At 48.0% G+C, this 25,738-nt stretch overlaps 1 protein-coding gene across 2 annotated transcripts in view; it reads right to left on the bottom strand.

The window, feature by feature from the left end:
- The window catches only part of LOC140403644 (transmembrane protein 150A), a 124,375-nt gene that overhangs the window by 62,827 nt on the left and 35,810 nt on the right, over nucleotides 1-25,738 (bottom strand). For both annotated transcript variants that reach the window (XM_072491792.1, XM_072491793.1), the window contains exon 4: nucleotides 15,964-16,047. In XM_072491792.1, the coding sequence (XP_072347893.1) occupies nucleotides 15,964-16,047 (84 nt within the window). The remainder of the gene's footprint in view (nucleotides 1-15,963; nucleotides 16,048-25,738) is intronic.

Consider the following 25,738-nt stretch of genomic DNA (forward strand, 5'->3'; position numbering starts at 1 on the left):
TCGGATTCCTGGAAGGACCGTTCAGGAATTTCAGTGCCTGCAGCAGCCAAAACATTCGGGTCATTAAATTCCCAGTCTGGGATCGAGAGCGAGATTGGGAAGGAGTGAGCTTGGAGGGGAGGAAAGCCAAAAAAATGACAGGGAGAGAGAGTGGATGACAGTGGAAGATGGATAGAGAGAGAGAGATAAAGGTTGACCGAACATTCCCTTGACACACAAAGGGCATTCTCTTAACATTTCCCGAAGCGTATCCTAAAACAATCATTTAATGACGGTGCAGAGGCATCGATAATCTTTCTATTATGTGTGTGTATGACACAGGCAGACAAAGATCTAATGAAAGAGATGCACAAAGTATGGGCAGTGATTTCACAGCAATCACACATTCTCCTCACCAAACCAATATCAATTTTTTATAGTTAAATAAAAAGACCCAAGGTGCAAATCCGTTTTCACTCCTGTTAACAATGTAACGAGCCTGTTTATCACACGTCGTGACGGAGGTGACTTGAGCCTGTGGTTTCATTTGTCAGGCACCTACTCCCTGGATAACAGAAGGAGCTGGCCGACCAGGGTTAGGAAATGAAATGAAAATCGCTTATTGTCACGAGTAGGCTTCAATGAAGTTACTGTGAAAAGCCCCTAGTCGCCACACTCCGGCGCCTGTTCGGGGAGGCTGGTACGGGAATTGAACCGTGCTGCTGGCCTGCCTTGGTCTGCTTTAAAAGCCAGTGATTTAGCCCAGTGTGCTCATCAACATTACCAGGTGAGTGCGTGGGTTTTTTGGGTTTTTTTTTTTGCACTGAGTGCTGAATTTGGTGCATTTTGAGTGCTATAGTAAGAGTTTGGTGACCGAGGGAGTATAAGGCTTCATTTTTATCTAAAGTTTAGTCTTTCTTTTATTTAGTTAATTAACTTAAAAGTTGCTGTTTGGTTTAGAAGAAGGTGAATTTTCAATTAGCTTTAAACAAGCTTCTACTTGTAGGCACTTGCAGCTGGAGCTTGTTAATTAGTTAATTGGATTAGGCCAGTTTTCAGAGGCTAGATTCACAGTATAAAAGTGATCCCCTACAGTGCAGACTTTGTTTGCACTGAGTGCTGAATTTGGTGCATTTTGAGTGCTATAGTAAGAGTTTGGTGACCGAGGGAGTGCTGAATTTGGTGCATTTGAGTGCTATAGTGAGAGTTTGGTGACCGAGGGAGTGCTGAATTTGGGGCATTTGAGTGCTATAGTGAGAGTTTGGTGACCAAGGGAGTGCTGAATTTGGGGCATTTGAGTGCTATAGTGAGAGTTTGGTGACCAAGGGAGTGCTGAATTTGGGGCATTTGAGTGCTATAGTGAGAGTTTGGTGACCGAGGGAGTTAGGTGAGGAGGGAGTAAGGTGCTCCTTTCATTTTGTTTCCGACATTTCCACAAAGAGTGAGAAGAGAGCCAGGAGTTTACAGAAAGTGTAGCTGACTGGGAGCAGAGTCGGAGGGCGGAGATCTATTTAGTCCACAGGGCAGCTATATTCTGTCAGGTAAGAGGGGATGGAGGCTAGGCCAGTTGCATGCTCCTCCTGTAGGATGTGGGTGGTGAGGGATACCACCGGTGTCCCCGCTGACTATACTGGCGGGAAGTGCACCCAACTTCAGCTCCTCAAATCATCGCATCATCCAGGAGGCAGAGGGGGTGATTGAGAAGAGTTACAGGGAGGTAACCACACCCAAGGTACATGACAAGAATAGCTGGGTTACAGTCAGGGGGAAAAAAACAAACAGGCAGACAGTGCAGGGATCCCTCGTGGCCGTTCCCCTTCAAAACAAGTATACCGTTTTGGATGCTGTTGGGGGGGATGACCTACCGGGGGAAGGCCCTAGCGGCCAGGTCTCTGGCACTGAGTCTGGCTCTGGGGCTCAGAAGGGAAGGGGGGAGAATAGAAAAGCAATAGTTGTAGGAGATTCAATGGTTAGGGGAATAGATAGGAGATTCTGTGGTCGCGAGCGAGACTCCCGGAAGGTATGTTGCCTCCCGGGTGCCAGGGTCAGGGATGCCTCGGATCGTGTCTTCAGGATCCTTAAGGGGAGGGGGAGCAGCCAGAAGTAGTGGTGCACATTGGTACCAACGACATAGGTAGGAAAAGGGGTGTGGAGGTAATAAACAAGTTTACGGAGTTAGGCTGGAAGTTAAAAGCCAGGATAGACAGAGTTGTCATCTCTGGTTTGTTGCCGGTGCCACGTGATAGCGAGGCTAGGAATAGGGAGAGAGTGCAGTTGAACACGTGGCTGCAGGAATGGTGTAGGAGGGAGGGCTTCAGGTATTTGGATAATTGGAGCGCATTCTGGGGAAGGTGGGACCTATTCAAGCATGACGGGTTGCATCTGAACCAGAGGGGCACCAATATCCTGGGAGGGAGGTTTTCTAGTACTCTTCGGGAGGGTTTAAACTAATTTGGCAGGGGAATGGGAACCGGATTTGTAGTCCAGCAACTAAGGAAGCCGATATTCAGGACGCCAAAGCATGTAATGAGGCAGTGGGGAAGGGAACACTGACAAAGGAGAGTACTTGCAGGCACGGAGATGGGTTGAAGTGTGTATACTTCAACGCAAGAAGCATCAGGAATAAGGTGGGTGAACTTAAGGCATGGATCGGTACTTGGGACTACGATGTGGTGGCCATCACGGAAACTTGGATAGAAGAGGGGCAGAAATGGTTGTTGGAGGTCCCTGGTTATAGATGTTTCAATAAGATTAGGGAGGGTGGTAAAAGAGGTGGGGGGGGGGGGGGGTGGCGTTGTTAATTAGAGATAGTATAACAGCTGCAGAAAGGCAGTTCGAGGATATCACCCTAATGAGGTAGTATGGGTTGAAGTCAGAAATAGGAAAGGAGCAGTCACCTTGTTAAGAGTTTTCTCTAGGCCCCCCAATAGTAGCAGAGATGTGGAGGAACAGATTGGGAAACAGATTTTGGAAAGGTGCAGAAGTCACAGGGTAGTCGTCATGGGTGACTTTAACTTCCCAAATATTGAGTGGAAACTCTTTAGATCAAATAGTTTGGATGGGGTGGTGTTTGTGCAGTGTGTCCAGGAAGCTTTTCTAACACAGTATGTAGATTGTCCGACCAGAGGAGGGGCAATATTGGATTTAGTACTTGGTAATGAACCAGGGCAAGTGATAGATTTGTTAGTGGGGGAGCATTTTGGAGATAGTGACCACAATTCTGTGACTTTCACTTTAGTAATGGAGAGGGATAGGTGCGTGCAACAGGGCAAGGTTTACAATTGGGGGAAGGGTAAATACGATGTTGTCAGACAAGAATTGAAGTGCATAAGTTGAGAACATAGGCTGTCAGGGAAGGACACAAGTGAAATGTGGAACTTGTTCAAGGAACAGGTACTACGAGTCCTTGATATGTATGTCCCTGTCAGGCAGGGAAGAGATGGCCGAGTGAGGGAACCATGGTTGACAAGAGAGGTTGAATGTCTTGTTAAGAGGAAAACGGAGACTTATGTAAGGCTGAGGAAACAAGGTTCAGACAGGGCACTGGAGGGATACAAGATAGCCAGGAGGGAACTGAAGAAAGGGATTAGGAGAGCTAAGAGAGGGCATGAACAATCTTTGGCGGGTAGGACAAAGGAAAACCCCAAGGCCTTTTACACATATGTGAGAAATATGAGAATGACTAGAGCGAGGGTAGGTCCGATCAAGGACAGTAGCGGGAGATTGTGTATTGAGTCTGAAGAGATAGGAGAGGTCTTGAACGAGTACTTTTCTTCTGTATTTACAAATGAGAGGGGCAATATTGTTGGAGAGGACAGTGTGAAACAGACTGGTAAGCTCGAGGAAATACTTGTTAGGAAGGAAGATGTGTTGGGCATTTTGAAAAACTTGAGGATAGACAAGTCCCCTGGGCCTGACGGGATATATCCAAGGATTCTATGGGAAGCAAGAGATGAAATTGCAGAGCCGTTGGCAATGATCTTTTCGTCCTCACTGTCAACAGGGGTGGTACCAGGGGATTGGAGAGTGGCGAATGTCGTGCCCCTGTTCAAAAAAGGGACTAGGGATAACCCTGGGAATTACAGGCCAGTTAGTCTTACTTCGGTGGTAGGCAAAGTAATGGAAAGGGTACTGAAGGATAGGATTTCTGAGCATCTGGAAAGACACTGCTTGATTAGGGATAGTCAGCTCGGATTTGTGAGGGGTAGGTCTTGCCTTACAAATCTTATTGAATTCTTTGAGGAGGTGACCAAGCATGTGGATGAAGGTAAAGCAGTGGATGTAGTGTACATGGATTTTAGTAAGGCATTTGATAAGGTTCCCCATGGTAGGCTTCTGCAGAAAGTAAGGAGGCATGGGATAGTGGGAAATTTGGCCAGTTGGATAACGAACTGGCTAACCGATAGAAGTCAGAGAGTGGTGGTGGATGGCAAATATTCAGCCTGGATCCCAGTTACCAGTGGCGTACCGCAGGGATCAGTTCTGGGTCCTCTGCTGTTTGTGATTTTCATTAATGACTTGGATGAGGGAGTTGAAGGGTGGGTCAGTAAATTTGCAGACGATACGAAGATTGGTGGAGTTGTGGATAGTAAGGAGGGCTGTTGTCGGCTGCAAAGAGACATAGATAGGATGCAGAGCTGGGCTGAGAAGTGGCAGATGGAGTTTAACCCTGAAAAGTGTGAGGTTGTCCATTTTGGAAGGACAAATATGAACGCGGAATACAGGGTTAACGGTAGAGTTCTTGGCAATGTGGAGGAGCAGAGAGATCTTGGGGTCTATGTTCATACATCTTTGAAAGTTGCCACTCAAGTGAATAGAGCTGTGAAGAAGGCCTATGGTGTGCTCGCGTTCATTAACAGAGGGATTGAATTTAAGAGCCGTGAGGTGATGATGCAGCTGTACAAAACTTTGGTAAGGCCACCTTTGGAGTACTGTGTACAGTTCTGGTCACCTCATTTTAGGAAGGATGTGGAAGCTTTGGAAAAGGTGCAAAGAAGATTTACCAGGATGTTACCTGGAATGGAGAGTAGGTCTTACGAGGAAAGGTTGAGGGTGCTAGGCCTTTTCTCATTAGAACGGAGAAGGATGAGGGGCGACTTGATAGAGGTTTATAAGATGATCAGGGGAATAGATGGAGTAGACAGAGACTTTTTCCCCGGGTGGAACAAACCATTACAAGGAGACATAAATTTAAGGTGAAAGGTGGAAGATATAGGAGGGATATCAGAGGTAGGTTCTTTACCCAGAGAGTAGTGGGGGCATGGAATGCACTGCCTGTGGAAGTAGTTGAGTCGGAAACATTAGGGACCTTCAAGCAGCTATTGGATAGGTACATGGATTACGGTAAAATGATATAGTGTAGATTTATTTGTTCTTAAGGGCAGCACGGTAGCATTGTGGATAGCACAATTGCTTCACAGCTCCAGGGTCCCAGGTTCGATTCCGGCTTGGGTCACTGTCTGTGCGGAGTCTGCACATCCTCCCCGTGTGTGCGTGGGTTTCCTCCGGGTGCTCCGGTTTCCTCCCACAGTCCAAAGATGAGCAGGGTAGGTGGATTGGCCATGATAAATTGCCTTTAGTGTCCAAAATTGCCCTTGGTGTTGGGTGGAGGTGTTGAGTTTGGGTAGGGTGCTCTTTCCAAGAGCTGGTGCAGACTCAGGGGGCCGAATGGCCTCCTTCTGCACTGTAAATTCAATGATAATCTATGATTAATCTAGGACAAAGGTTCGGCACAACATCGTGGGCCGAAGGGCCTGTTCTGTGCTGTATTTTCTATGTTCTGTGTTCTATGTTCTATTGCTAGCCCCATGTCGGAAGGGGTACAGCACTATAGAGAGGAAACTCATCCAATCACAGAGGTGCCATATTCGTAGAGTCAGAGAGTTTTACAGCACAGAACGAGGCCCCTCAACCCATCCTGTCTGTGCTGGCCATCGAGCACCTATCTATCCTAATCCCGTTTCTCAGCACTTGGTCCGTAGCCTTGTATGGCTCTGGCGTTTCAAGAGTCCGTCTAAATGCTTCTTAAACATTGTGAGGGTTCCCGCCTCTACCACCCTTTCAGGCAGCGGGTTCCAGATCCCCACCACCCCCTGGGCGAAAAGGTTTTGCCTCAAATCCCTTCTGAATCTCTTGCCCGTCACCTTAAATCTATGCCCCCTGGTTATTGACCCTTCAACTAAGGTGAAAAGGGGCAGCACGGTAGTGCAGTGGCTAGCACTGCTGCCTCACGGCGCCGAGGTCCTGGGTTTGATCCCGGCTCTGGGTCACTGTCCGTGTGGAGTTTGCACATTCTCCCCGTGTCTGCGTGGGTTTCGCCCCCACAACCCAAAAGATGTGCAGCGTGGGCGGATTGGACACGCTGAATTGCCCCTTAATTGGAAAAAATGAATTGGGTACTCTAAATTCAAAAAACAAAAAAAGGGGAAAAGTTTCTTCCTGACCATGTCCCTCATCATTTTATGCCCCTCAATCAGCTCCCCACTCCCCAGCCTTCTCTGCTCCAGGGAAACAACCCCAGCCTAACCAGCCTCTCTTCACAGCTGAAATGGTTCACATTGTGCAGACTGCAAATCCGATTAAGATTGGTGTCGATTTTCATAGAACCAAACAGCGCCAGGAAGAGACCAACCAGTTCGCACAGCCTACGCTGACTCTTTGCGAGCGATAGATAATTAGCGACACTTTCCCAGCTCTTTCCCAATACCTTTTCACCCAATACCCTTTTTGAAAGTTGCTACTGAATCTCCAGCAACCTTCCATTCTGAAGATTAGAAGAATTGGGTGCACAATGTAAGTTTTCCTCTTATCCTCTCTAACTCTTTGCTTGGGGTCACCCAACCCCAAGGCACTTCCCTCATCTCCACCCCCAAATTGCAGACTGGAATATTTACAATGAGGAACTAGTTTGGCCGCTCACTGACGGATCCGGCTGACCTGATGGAGCACTATCAGTTCCTGCTGAGCTCTGCCAGAAACGCTGACAATTTCAGCAACGTCCTGGAGTGCAAAGATAGCCCCCGCCTCTCCCCTTTCCACCAACAACCCAATTCCTCGCCACTGCCGCCTCGTCCGGCATGTCCAGCAAGCACAAAGGAGCTTCCCTGCCATGAAGACTGAGGCTATCTATTCCACTGCCTCTGCTGCGTCCCTCTGTCCCTGTATGTATTTGTTAACTGCAAGAACTGGGTACATTTACAGAGTAAAGGTCTCAAGCTAGGAACTGTCTCCATGCTTGCATGTGCGCAGGTCTCTGTCCAACACTATTCTGACCTCGAGGTGTGGGTGGTATTGTACTCAGTTCCACATCAACCATATCCATGTCAGACCCTTATGCTACAATTTCCAACCTCGCCTTTCTCGCCAAAGTCCTACTGCTTCCCAAATCTATGCCAATCTTTCCCGTAACTCCATGCTCTTATCCCACCCGTCATATCCTACGTGACTGTGGCCCTAGTAGATTATCCCTCCTCATCCTGTCTGCCGCCAATGGCAGTGTTGACTACACTATCCTCCTCGAAGACCTTTCCGCCTTCCTCCTTCTGGGTAGGGCTGTTCTTGCATGATGCCATTCTTACCGATCCAGTCATCGTCGCTGGATCACCTGCAAATACACCTCTTCCTGCTGACCTGCCATTACCTCTGGAGCCCCCGAGGATCTCTCCGTGGCCCACTCCTCTTTCTCAGCCTCTCAGCTTCCATTTGTAAGCTGCTGGCATCCATGTCGACCTCACAGCGACCTCTCTTCACTCCTCGCTCAATAGTCGGGCTGATAGTCTGACCTCCTGTCCTGGATGGGCAAAAATCTCCTCCAACTAAACATCGAGAAGACCGAAGACATTTTCTTCAGTCCCCGCACGACAAACACCATTCCTTCGCCACAGACTCCAAACTCACTCCCAGGAAATTGTGCCAGGTTGAACCAGGCAGCCTCAGTGTCGTACTTGGCCCCGGAGATGAGCTTTTGCACACATATCCATGACATCACCAAGACTGCCTGCTTCCACCATCATTACGTCATCCAACTCGACTCCTGCCTCAGATCACCTGATGCCGAAACTCTCATTCTCTAGTTCAATGGCTCGTCCAGCATTCATTGCCCATCTAGTTGCCCTTGGTGAGCAACGTGGTGGGGAGCTGCCTTCTTGAACCGCTGCAGTCCATGTGGCGTAGGTACACCCACAGTGCTGTTAGGGAGGGAGCTTCAGGGCTTTGACCCGGTGACAGTGAAGGAACGGCTGATATATTTCCAAGTGGGTGGCACAGTAGCACAGTGGTTAGCACTGTTGCTTCACAGCGCCAGGGTCCCAGGTTCGATTCCCGGCTTGGGTCACTGTCTGTGCGGAGTCTGCACGTTCTCCCCGTGTCTGCGTGGGTTTCTTCCGGGTGCTCCGGTTTCCTCCCACAAGTCCCGAAAGACGTGCTGTTAAGCGAATTGGACATTCTAAATTCTCCCTCAGTATGCCCGAACAGGAGCCCGGCATGTGGCGACGAGGGGCTTTTAACAGTAACTTCATTGCAGTGTTATTGTAGGTCTACTTGTGACACTAATAAAGATTATAATGATTATTATTATTAAGTCGAGGTGGTGAGGGGCTTGGAGGGGATCCCAAATACCTGATACCCTTGTCCATCTAGAGGTGGCAGGTTTGGAAGGTGCTGTCGAAGGAACCTTGGTGAGTTCCTGCAGTGCATCTTGTAGATGATACACACGGCTGCCACTGTGTACTGAGGGAATGAATATTTAAAGTTGTGGATGGGGGCCAATCAAGCGGGGCTGCTTTGTCCTGGATGGTGTTGAGCTTCTTGAGTGTTGTTGGAGCTGCACTCACCCAGGCAAGTGGAGAGTATTCCATTACACTCCTGACTTGTCCCTTGTAGGTGGTGGACAGGCTTTGGGAAGTCAGGAAGTGAGTTACTCGCTGCAGGATTCCTAGCCTCTGACCTGCTCTTGTAGCCACAGTATTAATATGGCTGGTCCAGTTCAGTTTCTGGTCAATGGTAACCCCCAGCATGCTGATAGTGAGGGATTCAGCAATGGTAATGCCATTGAATGTCAAGGGGCGACGGTTACATTCTCTCTTGTTGGAGATGGTCATTGCCTGGCACTTGTGTGGTGCGAATCTTACTTGCACTCATCAGCCCAAGCCTGGATATTATCCAGTTCTGGTTACATTTGGACATGGACTGCTTCATTATCTGAGGAGCCACGAATGATGCAGTCACCTGCGATCATCCCCACTTCTGATCTGACGATGGAGGGAATGTTATTGGATGAAGAAGCTGAAGAGGGTTGGGCCTCAGATACTATCCTCCTACAGTAATGTCCTGGTCTTGAGCAGGCTGACCTCCAACAATCGCAATCACCTTCCTTTGTGCCAGCGGCGTTTTCCCCAATTCCCAGTGACTTCAGTTTTACGATAAAATTTGTTTTTAAACTTGACTATTTCAATGCTCTCCTGGCCAACTTCCCTGATCTCATTCCAAACTCTGTGGCCCTTACCCTAACTTGCACAAAGTCCCGTTCACACTTTGCCCTCTGTAGTCGGTGAGCTACATTGGCTCCCAATGCAACACCACAGTTTTAAAATTCTCAGCCTTCTTTTCAAATACACCCATGGCCTGATTCTTCCCTATCTCTGTAATCTCCTCCCTCTCTAATCCATCTTTCCATCCTCCCTCGAGGTGATCTCCAGATTTCATCACTCCACCAGTGGTTTTCAACAATGTCGGTTTAATTCTTTCTGAACAGCGATTAAACTGGGGTTATGGACATGGAAGAGCCATGAATTGATATGGAGAGTATGGGGGCGGGGGGGCATTGAGGATGGGTGTGGAGCATGAGTAGGCATGGGAAGGATGAGGAGAGGGATCATAGAATTTACAGTGCAGAAAGAGGCCATTCGGCATATTGAGTCTGCACCGGCCCTTGGAAAGAGCACCACAGTTAAGCCCACACCTCCACTCTATCCCCGAACCTCGCCCAACCTTTTTGGACACTAAGAGCAATTTATCATGGCCAATCCACCTAACCTGCACATCTTTGGACTGTGGGAGGAAGCCGGAGCACCCAGAGGAAACCCACGCAGACACAGGGAGAACGTGCAAACTCCACACAGACAGTGACCAAAGGCCAGAATTGAACCTGGGTCCCTGGCACCGTGAGGCAGCAGTGCTAACCACTGTGCCACCGAGCCGCCTCAGTAGCTAAAATCCAGCCCAACATTTCAAATTTGGAAGCTGGCCAAACCTGCTGAGTGGTTTCCAGCACTTTCTGTTTTACATCAGTCAAACACACCCAGGGCATGATTCAGATCTACCCAAAAAGTTGGCCAGGCAACGATATAGGTATTAATCAGAAATTCAACAGGGATATTCAGGGAACTCCAACGAATCCAGCATCTATGCTGACAGCAGGGACACATAACTCAGAGTTTGTCAGGAAGTGTGTTAGTTTGCGATAGATTTATATCACACCAGTGTCAGCTCCGTCAGCCACAAGGAACAGCCTTGACATTCATCCACACTTTTCATCCTCTGTGTGTTCAAAGGGATGGAATTAAGATCAATGTCAGAGGCGGGTGATATTTTTTGGAAGGCAAACAAACTCGCTAATTTTGCCAACTTGGTACTGGTTTTCAATGATAATGTTTAATATCCCTGTTTAACAATTGAAGCAGAGTACTTGAGAGCGCAGTGGTCAACTATTGACACGGCAGGAACAGGAACCCACTCAATGACTAAGTATCCACTAGGCACTAACTAATCACATTGAATGTAGCAACCAGAATTCATTCTGGTTTCAGTAAGGCATCAGGAGCACAAATATTAGGTACTAACTAAACTTGACTAGGGATCTACTGGATGAGGATCAGCAATGACCAGGTCAGGTGGATTGGCCGAGCTAAATTGCTGCTTAGTGTCCAAAAGGTTAGACGGGGTTGCTGGGCTACGGGGAGAGGGTGGAAGTGTGGGTGCAGGGAGGGTACTCTTTCCTAGGGCCGTGGCAGACTCGATAGGCCGAATTGACTCATTCTGCACTGTGGGGATTCAATGATTCTATGACGAAACAATCCCTATTGATCCACTGGACAGGAATCAGCGACTAAACAATCCCTATTGATCCACTGGACAGGAATCAGCATTGACTAAACAATCCCTATTGATCCACTGGATACGAATCAGCGACTAAACAATCCCTATTGATCCACTGGACAGGAATCAGCATTGACTAAACAATCCCTATTGATCGACTTGGCAGGAATCAGCGACTAAACAATCCCTATTGATCCACTGGACAAGAATCAGCATTGACTAAACAATCCCTATTGATCCACTGGACAGGAATCAGCATTGACTAAACAATCCCTATTGATCCACTGGACAAGAATCAGCATTGACTAAACAATTACTATTGATCGACTTGGCAGGAATCAGCATTGACTAAACAATCCCTATTGATCCATTGGACAGGAATCAGCATTGTCTAAACAATCCCTATTGATCCACTGGACAAGAATCAGCTTTGACTAAACAATCCCTACTGATCCACTGGACAAGATTCAGCATTGACTAAACAATCCCTATTGAGCCACTGGACAAGAATCAGCATTGACTAAACAATCCCTATTGATCCACTGAACAGGAATCAGCATTGACTAAACAATCCCTATTGATCCAGTGGGCAGGAATCAGCGACTAAACAATCCCTATTGATCCACTGGACAGGAATCTGCATTGACTAAACAATCCCTATTGATCCAGTGGGCAGGAATCAGCGACTAAACAATCCCTATTGATCCACTGGACAGGCATCAGCATTGACTAAACAATCCCTATTGATCCACTGGGCAGGAATCAGCATTGACTAAACAATCCCTATTGATCTACTGGACAGGAATCAGCATTGACTAAACAATCCCTATTGATCCACTGGGCAGGAATAAGCATTGACTAAACAATCCCTATTGATCCACTGGGCAGGAATCAGCATTGACTAAACAATCCCTATTGATCCACTGGACAGGAATCAGCATTGACGAAACAATCCCAATTGATCCACTGGACAGGAATTAGCGACTAAACAATCACAATTGATCCACTGGGCAGGAATCAGCGACTAATCAATCCCGATTGATCCACTGGGCAGGTATCAGCGACTAATCAATCCCTATTGATCCACTGGGCAGGAATCAGCGACTAATCAATCCCTATTGATCCACTGGACAGGAATCAGCATTAACTAAACAATCCCTATTGATCCACTGGACAGGAATCTGCATTGACTAAACAATCCCTATTGATCGACTGGGCAAGAATCAGCATTGACTAAACAATCCCTATTGATCCACTGGACAAGAATCAGCATTGACTAAACAATCCCTATTGATCCACTGGACAGGAATCAGCATTGACTAAACAATCCCTATTGATCCACTGGACAGGAATCAGCATTGACTAAACAATCCCTATTGATCCACTGGACAGGAATCAGCATTGACTAAACAATCCCCATTGATCCACTGGACAGGAATCAGCGACTAAACAATCTCTATTGATCTACTGGACAGGAATCAGCGTCAACTAAATAATCCCTGTTGATCCACTGGACAGGAATCAACACTGACTAAACAATCCCTATTGATCCACTGGACAAGAATCAGCATTGCCTAAACAATCCCTGTTGATCCACTGGACAGGAATCAACATTGACTAAACAATCCCTATTGATCCACTGGACAGGAATCAGCGACTAAACAATCCCTATTGATCCACTGGACAGGAATCAGCGACTAAACAATCCCTATTGATCCACTGGACAGGAATCAGTGACTAAACAATCCCTATTGATCCACTGGGCAAGAATCATCATTGACTAAACAATCCCTATTGATCTACTGGACAGGAATCAGCGACTAAACAATCCCTATTGATCCACTGGACAGGAATCAGCGACTAAACAATCCCTATTGATCCACTGGGCAAGAATCATCATTGACTAAACAATCCCTATTGATCTACTGGACAGGAATCAGCATTGACTAAACAATCCCTATTGATCTACTGGACAGGAATCAGCATTGACTAAACAATCCCTATTGATCTACTGGGCAGGAATCAGTATTGACTAAACAATCCCTATTGATCCACTGGACAGGAATCAGTATTGACTAAACAATCCCTATTGATCCACTGGACAGGAACAGGCATTGACTAAACAATCCCTATTGATTTACTGGACAGGAATCAGCATTGACTAAACAATCCCTATTGATCCACTGGACAGGAATCAGCATTGACTAAACAATCCCTATTGATCCACTGGACAGGATCAGCATTGACTAAACAATCCCTATTGATCTACTGGACATGAATCAGCATTGACTAAACAATCCCTATTGATCCACTGGACAGGAATCAGCATTGACTAAACAATCCCTATTGATCCACTGGACAGGAATCTGCATTGACTAAACAATCTCTATTGATCCACTGGACAGGAATCAGCATTGACTAAACAATCCCTATTGATCCACTGGACAGGAATCTGCATTGACTAAACAATCTTTATTGATCCTCTGGACAGGAATCAACATTGACTAAACAATCTCTATTGATCCACTGGACAGGAATCAGCGACTAAACAATCCCTATTGATCCACTGGACAGGAATCAGCATTGACTAAACAATCCCTATTGATCCACTGGACAGGAATTAGCATTGACTAAACAATCCCTATTGATCCACTGGACAGGAATCAGCATTGACTAAACAATCCCTATTGATCCACTGGACAGGAATCTGCATTGACTAAACAATCTCTATTGATCCACTGGACAGGAATCAGCATTGACTAAACAATCCCTATTGATCCACTGGACAGGAATTAGCATTGACTAAACAATCCCTATTGATCCACTGGACAGGAATCAGCATTGACTAAACAATCCCTATTGATCCACTGGACAGGAATCTGCATTGACTAAACAATCTCTATTGATCCACTGGACAGGAATCAGCATTGACTAAACAATCCCTATTGATCCACTGGACAGGAATCAGCATTGACTAAACAATCCCTATTGATCCACTGGACAGGAATCTGCATTGACTAAACAATCCCTATTGATCCACTGGACAGGAATCTGCATTGACTAAACAATCTCTATTGATCCACTGGACAAGAATCAGCGACTTAACAATCTCTATTGATCCACTGGACAGGAATCAGCGACTAAAGAATCCCTATTGATCCACTGGGCAAGAATCATCATTGACTAAACAATCCCTATTGATCTACTGGGCAGGAATCAGTGTTGACTAAACAATCCCTATTGATCCACTGGACAGGAATCAGCATTGACTAAACAATCCCTATTGATCCACTGGACAGGAATCTGCATTGACTAAACAATCTCTATTGATCCTCTGGACAGGAATCAACATTGACTAAACAATCCCTATTGATCCATTGGACAGGAATCAGCATTGACTAAACAATCCCTATTGATCCACTGGACAGGAATCTGCATTGACTAAACAATCCCTATTGATCCATTGGACAGGAATCAGCATTGACTAAACAATCCCTATTGATCCACTGGACAGGAATCTGCATTGACTAAACAATCCTTATTGATCCACTGGACAGGAATCTGCATTGACTAAACAATCTCTATTGATCCACTGGACAAGAATCAGCGACTAAACAATCTCTATTGATCCACTGGACAGGAATCAGCGACTAAAGAATCCCTATTGATCCACTGGGCAAGAATCATCATTGACTAAACAATCCCTATTGATCTACTGGACAGGAATCAGCATTGACTAAACAATCCCTATTGATCTACTGGGCAGGAATCAGTGTTGACTAAACAATCCCTATTGATCCACTGGGCAGGAATCAGTATTGACTGAACAATCCCTATTGATCCACTGGACAGGAATCAGCATTGACTAAACAATCCCTATTGATCCACTGGACAGGAATCTGCATTGACTAAACAATCTCTATTGATCCACTGGACAAGAATCAGCGACTAAACAATCTCTATTGATCCACTGGACAGGAATCAGCGACTAAAGAATCCCTATTGATCCACTGGGCAAGAATCATCATTGACTAAACAATCCCTATTGATCTACTGGACAGGAATCAGCATTGACTAAACAATCCCTATTGATCTACTGGGCAGGAATCAGTGTTGACTAAACAATCCCTATTGATCCACTGGGCAGGAATCAGTATTGACTAAACAATCCCTATTGATCCACTGGACAGGAATCAGCATTGACTAAACAATCCCTATTGATCCACTGGACAGGAATCTGCATTGACTAAACAATCTCTATTGATCCTCTGGACAGGAATCAACATTGACTAAACAATCCCTATTGATCCATTGGACAGGAATCAGCATTGACTAAACAATCCCTATTGATCCACTGGACAGGAATCTGCATTGACTAAACAATCCCTATTGATCCATTGGACAGGAATCAGCATTGACTAAACAATCCCTATTGATCCACTGGACAGGAATCTGCATTGACTAAACAATCCCTATTGATCCACTGGACAGGAATCAACATTGACTAAACAAGTGACCTGGAACAACTAGGTAGATCTAAACCACAAGTAGGAGAATGTGACAGAGAATGCTTAGAAAAATACCAAGACATTGTCTAGTCATCTAGGCAGACCGTGATTGGACTGCTTGGATATGCCTATATCAGGGATCGATTGAGCTCATGCAAGATATTGACCAGTTTAACCCACTGACCTTAAGCAGCCCAACCTTTCCCACAAACATCCTCAACATTACAAAAGTGGTAATCGTACAAAGTTCAAGGTCGGAACAGTGGCCGGTGCCACCTGGAAAGCATGAGATGTATACATACAATGGACCGAATGGTCACCCGCTGTGCTGTGTGATTCAGCAAACATTGGAGTCGGAGGGCAGTAATGGGCGTTCTCTTACCTGACCAATGGGATGTCATTTAAGGTGCAACATTCTTTGCGTTCGCCATACACCGAGACCGCACCACATGACTCATTGTAGATCCTAAAGAGAGAATGGAAAGATAGTTGTGAGCTGTTAGCTACCAAATCACCTCATACTGATACTGGAAATGGAAAGGAAAATCACTTTCTCTTCCTAAGCAATCAGTCCTCTTCTATCATGAGTCCAGAACACTTCCCCATTCCTGCTCAGAAACACTGACGGGGAAGTTACAAATGCCAGGGCACATAGACATCTATTGTGTTTACTTAAAAGCTTCACTCCAGATGTTATACTTTGAAGAGAACTATCTGAAAGCACTGAGGGGACCTTTGTCTTTCTCTCTGACGTTGAGGTTAACGGGAGGCAAAGCATAGCTGTCGCCAATCTGGACAGAGTTCAACGTTAATTAAACGCGAAAGCAAAACACTTCAACTTACTGGGATTCTGAAATCAAAACAGAAAACAGCTGAATGCGCTGGTGAGAGAAATAAAGAGCAGGGTCTTCCCAGTGGGCTTCTGAATCCACCTGGACTCGAATGAGGGTCTGGACCCGCGTTGTTTGGGGAACAGTCACTTTTGGAATTTGCCCCAGGACGACCAGTTACTGCCCAGAGGGCGGGGTCACTTGGGTTTCGGATCAAGGTGGTAATATTTAGTGGTTAGATCCAGCCTGGGCCTGTAAGAGCTTGATTAAAGTGCTCACTATGAAGAGGTGGTGTGACACAGGACAGAGGGACGTGTCAGTGAGCATTGTGGGCTCACAGGTACTGTCTGACCCGCTGGTGTGAATGGTTCGTACATATTACCTGTGGTGAGAGGTTATTTACACACTTTGATGGGTCGGAGGTTGAATCTGCACTTGGGAGCTCTGATCTATCAGCTCAACATGGATGCCACTTCGCACCATGTTACTGTGGGCCTCAGATGAGGATCACAATAACCTGCGGCAACCTGTTGTTCACAGACGTGCAGATCCACAGGAGAGAATGGGGTCAGCAGAGATGGACAACTTGTCGGAGACCACACGCTGGCACTCGGGGTCCACAGGCAGAGGTCAGGCTTCCTCGGCAGGTGAGAAAACCAGGCCCCTCTGGGGGCCCCGGGCGTCACATCGGGTGGTGACAGACTATTGCGGCCAAGCTCGGAACAAGACATGGTGCCAGCTGGACCTGGTGGCCCAGCTTTACCAGGGGTCAGTCCTAGCCACCACCACTCTTCACATCCTGGCCTCTGGATCCTTCTCGGGCTCTGCCAGAGACTTCCCCAGGATGGCACAGCCAGAGGCCCACAAATCTCTAAGACAGGCGACCGATGGAATGCCTGCGACAATCATGCAAACTGGTGATGGTTGGCCTGCACCTTGTGAGGGTGTACCCTCCGAGGGAGTAAACTCCTGTGAGGACCAGTATACGAGATGCTTGATGGCCCTTCTGTGAGACACAACAGTCATGAATAAACATTGAGAAAGCAAGAATACATAAATATATCACTGTGCGCATGATCATGTTTCAGTAGCAAGTCAACCCCTGAGACAGTGTAATATTCCAGTTGGCCGATATTTATTTATTTTTCCTTTATTCATTCTTCTATGGGATGTGGACATGGCTGGCAAGCCCAATGTTTGTTGCAAATTGAACTTGAGCAATTAAGAGTCAAACACATTGCTGTGCATCTGGAGTCACAATTAGGCCAGACCAGGTAAGGATGGCAGATTTCCTTCTCGAAAGGGCATAACTGATGGGTTTCTCACAACATTTGGTGGCTGTCATGGTTACCGCCACAAAGTCCCAGATTTATTAACTGAATTTAAATCCCACCAGCTGCCGTGGTGGGATTTGAACCTATCTTGCCCAAAGCCTGGACCTCTGGATTACTAATCAAGGGACATTATCACTGCACCAACATCTGTCACCGGGAAGCTGGGAGGCTCCTGTGTTGCGAATCATCAGAGCTAAACCTGTGATTTTAATCCGAGGCATAAGTGAGGCCTACCAGTTCAACCTGGCTGGGAGGTGGCTCGACTGTCGGAGGAGGCCCAGCCGGATTCAGAGTGGCCGAAGCTGTCTTGCGGGACAGAGGAGAGCAGGGGCCTCCCTGCAGGCTCCACATGGAAACCGTGGGCCTCCCTTCCACAATCGGAAAAACCTCCGGGCACCCACGATCCGCTCTTAGCTACATTCAGAGGACCAGGAGGAGGCAGTTCCCCTGCTGCCTGAATTCCAACTCGCACCCGTCAGTCAGGAAGTGATTCCTTCTGGATTGTGGCTGGGGTCGGAGCCTGAATATGAAAATGGGGGTTTGGGGAGTTCGGATCTCACCCACCCTCCACATGGGAGACCATTGCTGTCCCGAGACCCACACGTGCGTGAATTCGATCCTAAGTTAAAACTGGGGATGATAATCTGATGGAAGTGTAGGGTCGGTTTGCTAATGATCGAACGGGTTCGCAATCCGAGTGGCTGAAGGCGTTTCCCTGTTGTTGGGTCTTGCTAAAAAACATATTATAAGGACATGTGGCACCAGTGTGGCTTCAATTTAGAAGATTGAGCGGTGATCTGATCAAGGGTGGCACAGTGGTTAACACTGCTGCCTCACAGCGTCTGGGATCCGGGTTCGATTCCGACCTCGGGTGGCTGTGTGGAGTTTGCACGTTCTCCCAATGCATTTCCTCCAGATGCTCAGAATGGCGGATACAGTGGATGAGATTTTCCAGTCCCGCCAGCTGCGGGGGTGGAAATTCCCGACCAAAGACCTTTTGCTGATGTGTCAAACACTCCATCCCTCCGGCAACAATTCCTGCGTCGAGCGGGAAATGAAAAGCCCAGCCAGGGAAGCCATTCGCACTGTGGAGGGGATTCAAGAGAAAGGCGGGGATTCGCTGACCATTGGGATTCTCTTTTCCCGCCTGTAGCGCCCCCCCCGCCTGCCCGATGTCGTGGGGTGGCATCCATGGGAAATCCCATGGAAAGCGGCGGGAGTAGAGATTCCCGCCACCAGCGAACGGCATGCCACCGAGAAACACGCAGCGGGGGAACCAGAAAAATCCTGCCCAAAATCTTATGCAAGGCCAAAAAGCTGTGGATGTTGGGAAATCAATTGAAGCTTTCAAGACTTTCAATGTCAGGGGCCGCGATTCTCCGCGGTCAACCGGCCGAATTCCTTCCGAGTACCCAACCTGGTACCACCCAGCGGGAGCTCGGACCGCCGGCCGCGGTGGCCGGCCTGGTTGGGGGGGGGGGGGGGGCGATCAGACTCTGAGAGAGGCCACCACGCCGCCCAGGCCCGCGATTGGGGGGAACCGATCGGCGTGCGCCTGGGATCTGGAGGGGGCCTACTGCCTTCCGCCCAGGCCCGCTGTAGGGCTCCGTCATGTGGTGCGGCGCGGAGACGGCCACCACGCGAATGCGCGAACCCGCGCCGGCAATGCACGGCCGTGTATCGGCACCGGAGCAGCGCGCAGCACTCCGGCACCGTGCTGGCCCCCTGAGGGCCGCTGAATCGCTGGGCCAGGAGGCCCGTTGACGCCGGCGTGCACCACTCCGGTGTTTACGCCGGCGTCAACACTTGACCGGGATTTCGGAAAATCCCGGCCTCAATGTTTCATCTTTTAAAGTTGACTTAAGGGAACGTCTAGTCGCAGATTCAACCCAACACAATGTTCAAATTATGGAAATGACGTGGGCGTCTCATTTCCCCGAAAACAGATCAGAATCTCTCTGTAAATTGCTACAATTGGCAAGATTGCCTGACAAGTCATGGCACATCTCACTGTGCGAGTTAAACGCAAGAGAAACTGGGAAAGCCGCCAATGTGCTGGGGTTGTTTTCCTCAGTGGCAGAGGTGAATTGGGACATCATTGGGTCCAGGCTGGGCAAATTAGCCAAGGTTTTGCCCAAGAGTCGTGCTGCCATTAGATGCAGCCTTGAGGTAATTGACAAAGGAGCCAGAAGGAGATGAAGGGAAGTTTTGTTTCACTGGCTGACTTGTCAGGATCTGACAAGCAGAGCGTACAAGAGTGGGGAGAGAACATTACTCAAAGGAAATTACTGAAACATCTGCGGGACGGAAATTGGGAGAGCAACTCATTGGATGGCTCTGGGAGAGCTGGCACTGGCAGGGGGGGGGCAAATGGCCTCCTCCATGGCGTATGGTTCTTTGGATACAGGTGATGATCTTAGAATCACAGAAGGTTTACAACACAGAAAGAAGCCACTTGGTCTACTGTAGCCCTTAGCTTACAGAACTGGAGGTGCAAATCTAGGCCTTTTAGATGAATTGTTTCTGCCTCTTTCACCCTTTCAGACAGCGAGTTCCAGATCCCACAACACTCTGGGTCAAGAATGTTTTCCTCATCTCCCTTCTAATCTTTTCACCAATTACTTTAAATCTGTGCCTCCTAGTCGCTAACCTCGCCGCTAAGGTAAATAGGGCCCTTCCCATCCGCTCCAGGCCCCTCACAATTCTGTCCACCTCAATCTAATCCCCCCTCGGCCTACTCAGTTCCATGAAGAACCCCAGCCTCTCCAATCTTTCCTCTGCTGCATGTTTCCAGCCCTGGCAACATCTCTGTAAATCACCTCTGTCCCCTCTCCAAGTCCATCATTTCTGTAATGAGGTAACCAGAACTGCCCACAGTACTCAAGTTGTGGCCTAACGAATGCTCTATTTCGTTCCAGCATCACTTACCTGCACTGCCTTGGCTAATAAAGGATCCCAAATGGCTAACACAAGACCCTGCTCTTATGCCTGTCCTTGGCCTGCTGCAATGTTCCAGTGAAGCTCAACGCAAACTGGAGGAACAACATCTCATCTTCCGGTTAGGTACGCTACAGCCTTCCTTGGACAGCACGGAAGCACAGTGGTTAGCACAGTTGCTTCACAGCGCCAGGGTCCCAGGTTCAATTCCCGGCTTGGGTCACTCTCTGTGCGGAGTCTGTACGTTCTCTCTGTGTCTGTGTGGGTTTCCTCCGGGTGCTCCGGTTTCCTCCCACAGCCCAAAGATGTGCAGGATAGGTGGATTGGCTGGACTAAATTTGCCTGAGTGTCCAAAAAAGGTTAGATGCGGTTACTGGCACAGGGTGGAGGTGTGGGCGTAGGTAGGGTGCTCTTTACAAGGGCCAGTGCAGACTCGATGGGCCAAATGGCCTCCTTCTGCACTGAAAATTCTATGATTCCGGTCTCAACATCCAATTCAACAACTTCCGATGATTAGCTCTACCCCATCTCGACCCCTTTGTTTTCACTCCATTTCATTTTCACTGTCTTTTACCTTTTATTTATTTATTGTCTTTCTTTATCTCTATTCCTCTCCCCCACTCTTTCCCCCTATCTTATCCCCCCCTTTCTTTGCTTCCCCCTTCCCCTCCTTTTCCCTATTTGACCTCTCTCCCACCCATATCCCCCCTCCCCCCACATCTACATCTGTCACAGCTTACCCTCTCATTTTAGTTTCTCTGCTGTTCGGCCTTTCACACGTTTTGTTCTCTCGGGTGACTGCCATTAGCACGCTCTTCCCTATGTTTCTGTGGCTATGACTCATCTTTCATTCCCTCATCCTACAGTATAAATATCTCCCACTTTCTCTGTCTTTTAGCTTTGACAAAGGGTCATCTGGACTCGAAACGTTAGCTCTCTTCTCTCCCCACAGATGCTGCCGGACCTGCTGAGATTTTCTAGCAGTTTCTCTTTTGGTTTCAGATTCCAAATGGCTTCTGAACAACCTGATGCACGATCAATAACTCCAGAAGCGAGATTGGAGACAATTGAAGGCTTTAATACTCTAGATGTTTCCCCCAGCAGCGCAGGTACAGAAGAAAGCTGCTGGGGCGGCACGGGCTCTTATACCCCGCCTTGCAGGGCGGAGCTAGCATACAGGCTTAACCAATGGGAACAAGTACATTCTCCACCAATGGTATTCCGGCATTACCAGGTACCGTAATCCTTCTGACACAGACTACCACACAACCGCATCCACTTGTCCTGCTACCTTCATGGACCTGTGCACATTCACCCCAAGGTCCCTCACTTCCTCTGCACCACTCAGTATTCTTCCATTTATTGAGTAATATTCTTGGGGACTTGCAAGCACCGTGGAATTAATTACCCCACTTGGGGATCAGTCAGGTTTCCCTCCATATCAGGGGGGCGGGTTTAGGAACCTTTCTAACTGGGTAAACCACTTCCACTGGACAGAGAGTCTCGGGTGAGGGGGCCGAGTGTAAACATGAGAGGCTGGAATGAAATTCGGAAACGCTTTTACACACACAAGGTAGAAGCTCGGAACGCTCTTCTGAAAATGGCAATTAATGCAAGATCAATTATTAATTTTAAAACTGGGATTGATAGATTTTTAGCTCATCCAAGGTTTTAAGGGATCTGGGGTGAAGGCAGGTGGATGAGGCTGGGTTGTCGATCAGCCTCGATCTTGCTGGATGGAGTAACGGACGCTCAATGACCTGCTCCGAAGATGGGTTTTGTACAAGTGCTGCTAGACTATGGAGGTCTGGAAGGAAGATGAGTGAAGCTGATAATCTTAGCTCCTCACAAACGAACAACCGAGATTTACACGAGAAGAGTACCTGATTTTCCCCTGCAAAGAATTATACAAAACTAAATTCACTACTCTGCAATCTCCCCACAACCCTGGGTTTTCTATGGTCTTATTTGTCTTATTTGTCCCTTAAAAAGAGGGCGGCGCCGTTGGAACAGTAGTTAGCACTGCTGCCTCACAGCGCCAGGGACCCAGGTTCGATTCCCGCTTGGGTCACTGTCTGTGCGGAGTCTGCACGTTCTTCCCGTGTGTGCGTGGGTTTCCTCCAGGTGCTCCGGTTTCCTCCCACAGTCCAAAGGTGTGCAGGTTAGGTGGATTGGCCGTGATGAATTGCCCCTTAGTGTCCAAAAGGTTAGGTAGAGTCACTGGATTACAGGGATAGGGCGGGGGCATGGACCTAGGCAGGGTGCTCGTTCAGAGGGCTGTGCAGACTCAATGGGCCGAATGGCCTCCTTTTGCACTGTAGGGATTCTATGGATTGAATGGTTTCAACCTCACTGCTTGTTCCACCAACCTTCAAGTTAAAAAAGAGTGGCAATTTTAAGTTCCCATCATGGAAGACTCTTTGACCAGAGAAACTATGCTTTCCTGGCTCCTGTACACCAACCATCCATAATTTTAACATCTCTATTAAGTCTCACCTTACCCTTCAGTGCTCCATGCAACTATCAATGTTCTAATATCTCAAGCGCTAGCAAAACTGCGAGAACACAAGATTGGAGGCACTTTTTGACGTTGTTGGAAATTGACTGGGGGGTAGGTTAGGAGGAAGAATTGGCTGGCGGGATGTGTGACAAGCTGGATATTCCCCAGGGATCCGTGTCCAATGTCTTAACGTTTCACCGCACCTATTAAAGAATCAGATAGCGGAAGGGTTGTACCTTGAGGTTTCCTTCCCACACTCAGTCGGGTGGCACAGGACGTTACGAAGCAACAGAGGTCGACTGAGTAAATGAGCGAAACTGTGACAAACGGAGATCATTGTGGGGAGATGTGGATCCGACGAAGATAAATAGGGATATCTTCTGAACAGTGACAGACAAGATCATGGTCCGGTACAAAAAGCAATCAAAATGGCTGATGGAGTGCAACTGGAACATAAAGTGAAGGAATTTTAGCTTCAAGGGGCAGCACGGGAGCACAGTGGTTAGCACAGTTGCTTCACAGCTCCAGGGTCCCTGTATCGATTCCGGCTTGCGTCACTGTCTGTGCGGAGCCTGCACGTTCTCCCCGTGCCTGCGTGGGTTTCCTCCGGGTGCTCCGGTCTCCTCCCACAGTCCAAAGATATGCAGGTTAGGTGGATTGACCATGATAAACTGCCCTTAGTGTCCCAAAAGGTTGGGTGAGGTTACTGGGTTACAGGGATAGGATGGAGGGCTTAAGTGGGGTGCTCTTTCCAAGGGCCGGTGCAGACTTGATGGGCCGAATGGCCTCCTACTGCACTCTAAATTATATGATTCTATGATTGTATGGAGCGTTGGTCAAGTTCCATCCAGAGAGGGCAGCACGGTGGCATAGTGGTTAGCACAGCTGCCTCACGGCACCGAAGTCCCAGGTTCAATCCCGGCTCTGGGTCATAGAAGTTCATAGAATCATAGCATTTACAGTGCAGGACACCATTAAGTCCATTGACTTTGCACCGGCCCTTGGAAAGAGCACCCCACTTAAGCCCACGCCTCTACCCTGTCCCCGTAACCCAGTCTAACCTTTTCTTTGGACACCAAGGGCAATTTATCATGGCCAATCCACCTAACCCACACATCTTTGGACTGTGGGAGGAAACCGGAGCACCCAGAGGAAACCCACGCAGGCACGGGGAGAACGTGCAGACTCCGCACAGACAGTGACCCAAGCCAGGAATCGAACCTGGGACCCCGGAGCTGTGAAGCAACTGTGCTAACCACTGTGCTACCGTGCTGCACATTCTCCCCGTGTTTGCGTGGGTTACACCCCCACAACCCAAAGATGTGCAGGGTAGGTGGATTGGCCACCCTACAATTGTCCCTTAATTGGAAAAAATGAATTGGGTATTCTAAATTTATAAAAAATTTTAAACATTGTTTGCTGAGTATCATTTCAGTGTAGGTACCACATCTCGGGAAGGATATGTTGGCTAACTTGGCAGAGTGACACTAAAAGGTCTAAAAGGTTCAAATGATGAAAGTAGGTTGGCTTGTATTCCCGAGCTTAGAGAGTCGAGACATGATTGAATTGAGATGTTTCAAATGACAAAAACATTTTGAAAGGTCAGGTACATCAACATTATTTGAGGGGCTTAACCTTAAAATTGGAGTTGAACTATTCAGGATAGTGGAGGTCTTGTGGGCGCCATTGTTGGGTAACAGTGGGTGATCAATGGGTCCTGTCCGTGCCTCTGAAGCCAGAAGCTCCGGGTTCGAGTTCCACTTCAGGACCCGATGGCCAAAGTTCACGACACGGTCAACGATTATCAACCTCGTAAACCTTTCCAATACGCCAATCTGGCAGGTAGCAAGAGTGGGGCGTGTCACCTGATCAACCGCATTGACACAGAATGGTGCCCCTCAAATAATAGCCTCTGACGAGAAGGCTGTGGAATCGGACACGAGCGCACGCTTTTTCTACCTTACGCTTTACCAGGTGCATCAAGAGAGATGCAGATGATTCAGGAATTAAATTAGGAAGTTAGAGGGCTAATTTGGAAATTTCTCCTCATTCCCCCCGCCTGTCCCACCACTCTCCCCGCAACCTCCATCACCCCTAAAAGACAGTGGATGCTGGGATACCTGGAATGATCAAGACTGCGGTTGGCGGATTTTTGCTGAATTAAAGAATATGAATCTAAGGCAGGGCAATGGATTTGGGCCTAGGTCGGCGTTGAGCTACTTGAATGGCAGAGTGGGTTCGAGGGGCTGAATGGCCCACTCCTGTTTGCCGTGGTGCAGTTGGTAGCCTCTCACCTCTGAAGTCACGAGGTTGTGGGCTTTACCCCCTCCCCCATAGTCTCGGACACATGACCGAGGCTGACACTCCCAGTGCAGGCCTCAGGGCGCGCTGCGCTTGAGGAAGTGAGATATCGAACTGAGCCCCACCGTCTGCCCTCTCGGGTCGATGGGAGAGATGCAGTGGCTCTGTCCCGAAGATGGTCGTTCCCATTACTGCGGCGAGAACACCTTTAGGTTTCCGGCCCTGTTTTTGTCTCCTGTCCCACTCTGTTATTTC

This window comes from Scyliorhinus torazame, chromosome 28, assembly GCF_047496885.1.
Source record: "Scyliorhinus torazame isolate Kashiwa2021f chromosome 28, sScyTor2.1, whole genome shotgun sequence".
In the NCBI taxonomy this organism is placed as follows: Eukaryota; Metazoa; Chordata; class Chondrichthyes; order Carcharhiniformes; family Scyliorhinidae; genus Scyliorhinus; species Scyliorhinus torazame.